Source organism: Phalaenopsis equestris, unplaced genomic scaffold (genome assembly GCF_001263595.1).
Source record: "Phalaenopsis equestris unplaced genomic scaffold, ASM126359v1 Scaffold000301, whole genome shotgun sequence".
Lineage (NCBI taxonomy): Eukaryota > Viridiplantae > Streptophyta > Magnoliopsida > Asparagales > Orchidaceae > Phalaenopsis > Phalaenopsis equestris.
The window spans coordinates 162,575-172,954 of NW_018164743.1; the positions used below are offsets into that span (position 1 = coordinate 162,575).

The 10,380-nt window shown below is 30.3% G+C and overlaps 1 protein-coding gene across 2 annotated transcripts in view; it reads left to right on the top strand.

Moving 5' to 3' along the window:
* The window catches only part of LOC110025495 (probable trafficking protein particle complex subunit 13 homolog), a 106,887-nt gene extending 102,571 nt beyond the window's left edge, over nucleotides 1-4,316 (top strand). For both annotated transcript variants that reach the window (XM_020726006.1, XM_020726005.1), the window contains 3 exons: nucleotides 3,381-3,425; nucleotides 3,988-4,086; nucleotides 4,192-4,316. In XM_020726006.1, coding sequence (XP_020581665.1) covers nucleotides 3,381-3,425; nucleotides 3,988-4,086; nucleotides 4,192-4,212 — 165 coding nt within the window. In that variant the 3' untranslated portion in view covers nucleotides 4,213-4,316. The remainder of the gene's footprint in view (nucleotides 1-3,380; nucleotides 3,426-3,987; nucleotides 4,087-4,191) is intronic.
* The last annotated feature ends 6,064 nt before the right edge of the window (nucleotides 4,317-10,380 follow it).

Below are 10,380 nucleotides of genomic sequence, written 5' to 3' on the forward strand. Positions count from 1 at the left end.
GTTTCTGATGTAAAATTTAGAATCTTCGTTGGCTGAGCACTCCACAGCAAGTCCACACAAACCATGTAACAACTCTGCTTCAAATATTGAATATAAATTGCTCGTATAAACTAAAGCACATTGCCTCAACACGGGACTACTTTTTACAGCGGGAACAATTACATATTGTTCACATTTAAAATCTTCATCATTCTCATTCCTTCGCCAAGATTTCATGACATTTTCAAGACCCAAGAAACTTTCAGGGAGAGTGTTTGTTGGCTTAGAGGCATTATGACAGATATTATTCGTGGACTCTTGAAAGGATTCTCATCCTAAGTATTTCCTTATTGAATGTTGTTGACCACTTATGTCTGATATTGTACAAACTATTCAATCAGGCATTGTCATGTAGATTTCCTAACTGAATCATTGTCCACCAGGTTTCTTCAAATTCCTCGGAGTTGCATCTACCCATGCATTTATAAAAAATCTCATTGACCCTCTTGGTGCTCACACTACAATGGACTTTTGAAGACAATTTCTTGTAAGTATATCATTGGCATAATCTATGTCTGGTGTGCGGAAGACACTCTTCAATGGCTCTAGCCATTGTTTAATCCTAGTCAGTGAATATTGATATCGGATGCTTATTATCCATTATCCGGATAACTGATTTAAATAGTCACTTGAATGAGTCAATTGCTTCATCTGACAAAAAGCCAACTCCAAATAGAACATTTTGTCAGTGGTGGTTCACACCGACAATAGGAGTATAACATAAATTGTATTTATTTAGTCTATAACTTGTATCAAATATTATAACATCCCCAAAGCAATCGTAATCGAGCCTGGATATCCCATCACTCCAAAAAAAATTCAACTCCAAAAGAACCAAAAAAAATTCAACAAACTACCAGACTCATCAATCTGGACGTTCCATGCAAACATCGTATTCTCAGTTTGTCTCTCAGTGAATAATCGTAGAAGAGAATTAGCGTCCCCTTGTTCAATTTTACTTCTTCTCTCTTTGTATAAAATTATAAGCATCCTTCTTCGTGCAACCTAAATTTTCCACACCCCCCGAATTCTGTAGCCAGAAAACTAAATGCATCGTTTGTTCTAATCTCTGATTTTGTCATCGATCTCAGCACTTATGCATTCATATCACTTATCGTTCTACTGGAACGTAATAGATGTTTGTCACCATCCGCCGCCAAAAGATAGTTATGACTCTCTATAAATTTCTTAACCTACTAGTTACCTTCGACATCGACGACATATCGGACTATGGTTGGACAACTAGTCCTTGTGTCCCCTCTTCTGTAATTTACTGTCATATTGTTATTCAATTCTTTCTTGAAACTAGCTTTACCACAAATGAAATCCTTTGTCTTAATCATTTTAGAATTTAACGAAAAACCAACATGGTCATTCCGCACAATAAATCCAATTTGGTGTGCATATGCACAATATTGTTCATAGGCTTCCTTCTCATTATGAACCACTGTTCGAAGCAAGCTTTCCGCAATTGGATCAATGCACACAGTTACAGGCTCGGCGAACTGCAAATTTTAATGTATCACCATTAGAATGACAAAAATAACGCCTAAACAAAACCTATTCATAAATCCAATAAGACTATGATGAAACGATATAGAAATAATACTATAGTACATAATATCACCATAATAATACATAAACAATACCATAATAACACAAATGTAGTTCAAAGCCAATAATACAACAATAATATCATAATACAACTATAATAACACGGAAATAATACCAAAATAATACTAATTATAACGACAACATAACACCGTGATAATACCAAAACAGATAGAATATATTATTGTTGTATTATGACATTATAATAAAATAAATGTGTTGTTCAAAGCGACTGTCTTATTTTGGTGTTATTATGGTGTTATTCTGGTGTTATTATGATAATATTATGATAATATAAGTGATTTTTTTCTTTCTGGTGATATTTTGTTGTTATTTTAGTAGTATTATGATTCTAAACTCTTAATCTAAAAACCATGATAATATCTAGCCAACACCACACCCATCCTCCAACATAACAGTAATGTTGTAATCAAATCATATAGTAATCAAACCAGAATAGCTCCACAATATTCCAATCATCCCTAAACCCTAATAACACCAGTAAATAGAAAGAAATAAGTTCACCTGCGGAACGGTTCGACCCTCAGCTAATAAACTAAGCTCATTGACATCATTCATGCAGTCATTTTGCGATTCCATCAGCATTTCTTGGTCGAGAAAGAAATCCATCGGAAGAACCCTAGCTGAATACGAACGCAAATGAAAAAATAAAATATTTCCTAACACCTAAAAGGAATTAAAGCTGGAAATTTACGAATTGGCGGGATCCAAAGTGCCAAAATATATGATTTGGCGGGATCATAAAGTGATAAATAGACGCTTTTTTGATATTGGGCGGGGCTCGGGCCGGGTCGCGCTGTAAAAACAATTTTTTTTGCTTGTGGGCCATAACTTCAACTGTCAGTTTTTTATTGGCTTAGGTAACCCTGCGTGCGTTCTCCAGACTGAATAATTCTTCTAGAATTACAAGTTGAGAGATAGCAGAAGCAGAGCAGGCACTCACCCTCATTCAAACAACTACTCACAATTGGAGATATCAGTAGTAGCACTCCTAAGACAGTTGAGAAGTCCGGTTAGGAAATCGATAGAGTGGTCCCTAAAGCCACACATATGTGGTCCCTTTCCTCGCCTTTGGTTTTCCGAGTCTCCATCATCACTAGTTTGTTGTTCTTGTTTCCTCCTTGTTTGTAGCAAAACCCCTGCCTCAATTTATGAGAATGTTGAGATGAATGAACTAGGAACTATTAGAAACAAGCATGGATCCAGGGAACTAGGGGTGTAAACGAGCCGATCTTGAGTGCGTTGAACATTTGTTAGTGTTCGGCTTGTTTATATTCGTTTTTGTTCAAAATTGGTTGTTGTTCGAAGTGGCTTGTAAATATTATGTTCTTCTTCGGTTCAAAAAAATTTTCGTGTTCAGCACAAATGGGCTCGTTTAAATTAATTAGAAAAATTGATGTAGAGTGTTGGATTCGAACCCGCAATAAAAAATGCATTATCATATGACTAAACGAGCTGTGATGATTTAAACTTTAGATATAACAATGTCGTGCTGCAATTAAGGCATTGATTTTATATGTGTCACATTTCCTTCGTAATTTTTTATATGTAGTGAAAATTGGCCATAGCTGCATTAAAACCTGCTTGATTCTCACTATTGACATGCCATAGCTGCATTAAAACCTGCTTGATTCTCACTATTGACATGTTTTGATAGGTTTTCTGACTTTCATCAGGCTGTCTAAACTTTAAAATGACAATTTATGCAGGTACTTGAGCCATTGGAGGCTTATGGTTCTACAGAGTTTAGCCTTGTGAGTTGGTTGCCCTTTATTAAATGAAGCTTTTTAAAATAACCTCTATCTGAATTGAGGGAATATTTTATGTGCTGCCAATTGTTTTGGTATTGTATTTACTAATGCTGGCAATTGCTTAATCTGTTAAATTTATAGATTTCATAAACCCCTTTCATGCGTGCAGATTGTTACCTTATACCACGTAATAAAAAAACAAGGGTAGATAAATTATGACGATAAATAAATTAATATGGAAGGATTATTATGAAATCGGAGTGGACAAACATAACCCATGTTTGGAAGCTGTGAAAGAAAAATGCACAAAAATGACGTGAATTCTTTAGCCGTACTCTAAGTAGTCAGGATGAGATTAGTGATAATGATGATATATTCGGAAATGGTTGATCTTGGAATATTTCTGACTATCATGTCGATTAAAAAGAGTTTTTTTGTGCCTGCATTTTAAGCTGATTTAATCTCATAAAGTAATCTCCATGCCGAACAAATTAGTAAACCGTTCATTTTGCTCCATTAATTTTGACTCTACATCCCCCTTGGGTTTGCCATTTTTTTCATGCAGAACATGATTGCCATTAAACTGGGCGTCCAGAAGATCTCAGGAATCACAATTTGTGATACCAGAGAAAATATACTTTATGATCCATTACCGGACTTTGAGGTTAGTCAATATATGCATTTTATCATGCTGCCATAATGTTATCAAATTCTGTAAAATTATAAATAGTAGTTCTGTCAGATTATTATTTTTATTATTTTTTTGCAGATTTTTGTGGATTCAGAATGAATTTTATAGGATGCTTGTTTCATGATAAACCTTGAGGGGGATACCACCGTGTATTTGTTACTGTTCAGCAAGCAGTCGACTGAATTTTACCTGCCTAGCGTATGTTACCGATTTATTCCAGTAAGGGCAAGCCTTGTTTGAGACGAGTATCCTTCAAATTTGTATCCAATCAGCTGCGCAAATGCTATTGTTGTCTAAATTTAGCGGTGCTTAGGGTTGACATTGCCTTCTACAGCCGGCCGAAGTGTAAAATTTTTAGGGTATTTTTTATTAATATATATATTGGTAAATTATATTAGATTCTTATGTCTTCTATAAATAAAATGTTCCTTCAAGAATCTTATTTTAGAGTTTTGGTTTGAGTTGGGTTCTTCTTAATGATAGATAATATGGGTTAATGTGAGAAGCTGTTTGTTTATTGGGTTAGAACTGTGAGATTCATAGGGTTTCAAACAGGTTGCAACTCGCTTTAGATTAAGATTTCTAATAGGATTCACATACTTAGCATAAATTTGGTGGAAGTGAATCATCTAATTTATAAAGAGCCAAAAAAAGTTGGCCTAGAAATATTTTCTCTAAATGGTTGGAATATAAAAATGAACCTTCAGGAGAATTTTTGGTTAAAGTGACAAATTTTATAGTTGGTCAATGACTCTTGATTAGAGATATCTTTGTGATATTTGGTGAACCATTGACTTGGTTGCTAGTGTCAATGAGATTGACTTGGTTATCGCTAACCTTTCCTTATTCTCATTGTCAATAAATGCAAACTAAGCTATATTTATTTTCACCCCTTCCCAATCTGGGCTGCTAGTAGACATAATCTAAACCTTGTTATCAATTCTAGTAAGCCTGAGAAGCTTTTCATCTACCCTTCCCTACATTGGTTTTCTACAAAACCATATTAGACCTTTGACATCAATGGTAGCGGGCTTCTTTCGGTTGTCATTAGCTCCTATTTACCTTAGCTTTCTTTTGAGACAATCTAGTCCCTATTTGTTAAAATTAGTGAACACCTCTCTTTCTTAATTTTATTTAATTTATGACTATAAGAGGCATAATGAGCACAAAAAAGACTTGATTCATAAAAAAGAAATAGCTCCAATAATTAAAGAGTTTGAAAGAGAGCATTTTATAATGTTTTTATGATTGTAAAATGTGAATAAATATTTATAAACAAGCTCATTAAATTCTCCTCCTAAACTTTTAACTCCTTCACACTTGATTGGTCTTTTGTATCAATGTGTTCTCCTCGTTGTCAATGAATAGCTTGTTATTTCACTTGCATGCTACCAACACTAGATAATTTTTAGCAATATAGTTGCTTAAGATTATTAGTTCAAGTTCTCAGTTGCCTCACTTGTTTGATAATTATGGGTAATTTTTTCAATCCTCTCTTTAATAATATGTGATATTTTCAATTAGTATAAAAATTTTTGTAATCAATTTGATTTCCATTGGTTTCAGTTTTTTGAAGAACAACATCTTCTAAGGTTAACTCTAAGTTTTGTACTTTGATGGTAATAAATTGATGGGTCTAACACTTTATTATAAAATGTTGATAGACACTTTATTTGTTTCTTTAAGAAGATTTAAGTAATCTTTATTTATTTATTTATTTATTTATCGTTATTTTCGAGCTAAGTAACGCCTTATTTAGTGGGACTTGAATTGTTTGTCTAGTTTTTATTGCAGGAAGTATATCTAAAATATGGATAATAACTTTATACCCTAATGAAAGAAAGGGATTATCACCCTATAATAACTTCATCACCAGGACTATAGCACAAGATTTGAAGTTTCCCACTCTTTAGGCATGTCAAATATTCTTTAGTTGCATAAGTCTATAAATATTTAACAAAATATTATGGTGATGTAACTAGAATGCTAAATCTAAGCATAAAATTTTAAGAACATGTGAGATATTTAATTCCACATAATCTTAAGATAATAATGAGAATAAGATTTACCAAATCAATGTTCAATCATAAATAATTAGTTAAATTAAAAAATAAATAATTATGTAAGGAAATTAAATGATATCATAAAGAAATTAACAAACAACATTATATTTATGACTTGACCAATACTAAGTCCAATATTTATGCTTAACAAACACATGGACTCCATTTTCACAAATTACCTCATATTACCTTCCCTAGTGGTCTAGAAGACAACATCAACATGCTACTTATGTTAGCAAAAAACCTATTATACTCTTCTACACTAGCTCTATTGTTACTTACTTACTTCCAAATGATTGCCAAGACATACAACTTATATATTGTTAAGCCAAGACCAATATGATTGCCAAAATGTGTTTAGAGTGGCAGTGTTGCAAATGAGTAGAAGTTTTGGAATATGCATTTTCATAAATTTCAAATATAATTATAAAATAGGGAAATTTGCATACATTCAACTTACTTCCAATATCTTTGTTTATCGAAGATCTAATGTTTACATTTACATGTATAACATTTGATGTCATAAACCTATGAATGAAAATGTGTGTTTCACTTTTAAGAAGTTAATAGGTGCATATTTTATGTAATATTAAAAGCTTGAGTGTTATGTATATAAATATGAAAATTTTGTTATTAGAAATGTAAATAGTTAAGAATTGTGTTGTATGCTCATAAATGGCTCTATAATGTAATATAGTATTCTACATAAAAATATACTATATGTCACAGTGATTTAAGTTGTAATTATCAGTATTTAAAATAATTATATTATAAATTATTTCTTTTTTTTTTTTTGTGAATGTAAGTTAAAAAGAATGGTCAAATTGGATTGGAATTATTACAAAAGTTATTCAATAAAGAATTAAATATATTTAATGTATAAAAAATAAGACTTATTAATTTTTAGGCAATTAAGAAATTCTTATTGAGAACTTGAGCTAAAGTCATATCAACATGAACCTTACAAATTTAAAATAAGAATGCTAGCATGTAAATTAACCTCCTAAAGACTTGTCTTAGGCTCCAATTGATGTGCCATTGATGTTTGATAAGCTTGCTCTTAACATCCATATTTATCAAAGTGATTTGGCAAATAAATAAATAAACAAAAATTTTTTTTCTAATAAACCAATTATATTATTAGTGAAATCTTTGTAGGAAAGCTTTTGCAGTAGTTAATATTGTTTCAAAAGGACTATTTGGTTATGGTTGCTAAACTTGGATCATTCATTTAACCATTTTTTATCATACACATGCATTTCAGTCATTTAAATAATTTATCAATTTTCATATATGCATGCATATGCAAAAATAATATATGATATTATTTCCTTAAGATTTTTGTACTTAAAAATATTTATGTCTAATTTTCAAATTCAACGTAAATATTTCATAGTAATGTCTACTTTACATGGGATACTTTATTTATTAGTATTATTATGATATAAATATATAAAAAATGAGATAGAAAGGATTTTATTTATATGACTCACCAAAACCATTTTTATATTTACTAAAATCTTTGAATTAAAACTCCTATATCAGTTATTAATTTTGAAAGATGTTTTATTAGAATAATGAAATATATTATAAATTATATGAGGGTTTCATGAAGTATTAACATGTCCTGAAAAAATAAAATTAAATGCCTTATAATTTATGTCTAGTTCAATATTACAGAAGATAATCATATGATACTAAAAAATTTTAATATATTTATATCATAAATTACCATTTTTATGTTGATCATATACAATGCATAACCTTACTGATAAAAAATCATATGAATAAAATTTAAATTTAAGAAAATATTTACATTATGTAGATACAAAACATGAAACAACATGAAAACATCATAAATAGTTTAATATGAATATATTCTATTTTTTATCATAAAAAATAATTTTATTACCAAGAATATATCCTCATAAGATTGTATTATATTTCAAAAATTATTTATTAAATAACATGCAAGAAAAAGTATTAATAGATTCTAAGATAAGAGGAAGATATCATGTTTTTTCATACATGCTAGAAAGGAACCCTAACCTTGCTCTTATTCTCCTCCCCTCCCCTCCCCTCCCCTCCCCAGCATTCACTCATCTCTATTTGGTGTTTTTGAAGGAAAAAGCTTCTCAAAGCCAATTTTCTTTGTCTATTCCTTTGCCATCAAAGTAACAAATCATGTTCCCACGTAGGCTTTCTCCAAACTTTATGTTATGCACTCCTTAATTAGTCATGTAATTAATAAATTAAGATTATATTGGTATTAGTTATTATTTTTAATTTTAATTATTATAATTATAATAAACTTATATAAAATTAGTTAAAAAAAATTAAACTGTATTTATAAAATTTGATGTGTTGGCCATCTCTCATTATTTTGATTAGAACCTTCTCACACCTAATCTAAAAATTTTTGTGATTCATGCCCCTCTGATATATAGAATATAAAATTTCATATCCATTAGAGATTTAATCATAAAAGCTCAAATTTGAATCATATAATTGTCATATGCTATTGCCACTTTGATCATAAAAAGCATAGAGTTAAGTTATTTCAATAACATGAAGGTTATTTTTAGTGATAGCATTAACAAATAATGAAATGACCAACACGAAAGACGAGTTGGGGTAGGTATATCAAACACTATTCTCTAGAAGAAAGTTTAAACATGAATGCAACTTTTGAAAAGAAATCAAAATTGGAGGATTATCCATTAAATGGTTAAAGGAATGATTTTGAGTTTCTAGTGAAAAAAATTAAGCCTAATTTTAAAAATTTCTTATCTTTGAATGATCCAGATAATAATAAATTAATTTATGCCTAAAAATATAGTGGGAGTAGTATAATTAGATTTTTTTTTTTCAGTTTCATTTTTTGCCACTATTTTGATGGAATCTTGGTCCATACCTTCTTTCAAAATGAAATGTAACATTAAATTTCACTAAAACTGAGACCATACAAGGCTTAAAATGACAGGTTTTTATAGCACCCAACTAAAATAATTAATAAAAAATAGAATCCATGAAAAATAAAATAGATAAGTTAAAATAAATAGGAACAATTATAAAAAAGATCTGGATAACAATGATAAGGGGTTCCACACAGTAATTAAAATGGAGGGACAATATTAAAATGCACATTGGAAAGCCACTGAAATAATAAGAGCATTATGAGGAAAAATTAGTGTAATTTGCTTCTAAAAAAGTCTTATGATAATATGATGTGGTTTAATGAGCTAATGGAGTGGTCATCTTATAATACAAAACTATACAAAACCACAGCATACAAATTTACACTAAACCTTAGTGCTTAGGACTCTCTTTCAACTCATTGTACCCTAATCCAAGGCTTAGATAAACATGATTCACAATCTCAACATTTCGAGATACTCATGATTTTTGAGATGACTACCTACAAGATTTCCTGTGGGTATCACCTTTGCGTGGTACAAATCCTTAAAGATTGTCTCATAACCTCCAACCAAAGCCTCAAATATATTTGTAAATCTACTTGGGATATTTTATAGGAGGTAATGTATGATTGTTAATTAAATTCCCTTATGCCTGGGTCAACTCTTCTCTGTTGTAAGTAAATTATTTTCAACAATTTGACCTTAGATGAAAGAATAATGAGACATTTATTGAATTAAGCATCTCTCCCCAATAAAAACAAAATAATAAAATCAAAGTTTAGTGGTTGCCAATCCAATATAATAATCTTTTTAATCAAATGTATTCTCAATTATCAAATAAGTGAAGCATTTAATCATGAGGGCTTGTGCCCATAAAATCATTAATCTCCCATATCTAATATAAATCATGTATAAGTTATTATCTAGGAGAAATACCTGAAAAAATTAAATAGTTGTCAGTGAAGACCTCATGTTACATAGCATTCTTTCCCTATACTAGGGTTTGAATGTATCATACTTGTGGGTTAAATCAATTACTTACAAAGGTGTTTGAAATTTGGTTTTAGTGCAATTAATTCCATTGTGGCAAATACAATCTTTGATTTTAATCTAACACATCTTATAAATCTTATTTCCTATACTTGTATAAATTTATATTGTAGTTATTATTTTCATTGTTAAATTATACATATATTTGATTGTAATAATTTTGAATCAACAAAAAATTCAAAGAAAGATGTTTATTAACCTTCAAAAAATGCAAAATCTTGATGCTAAACATCTGT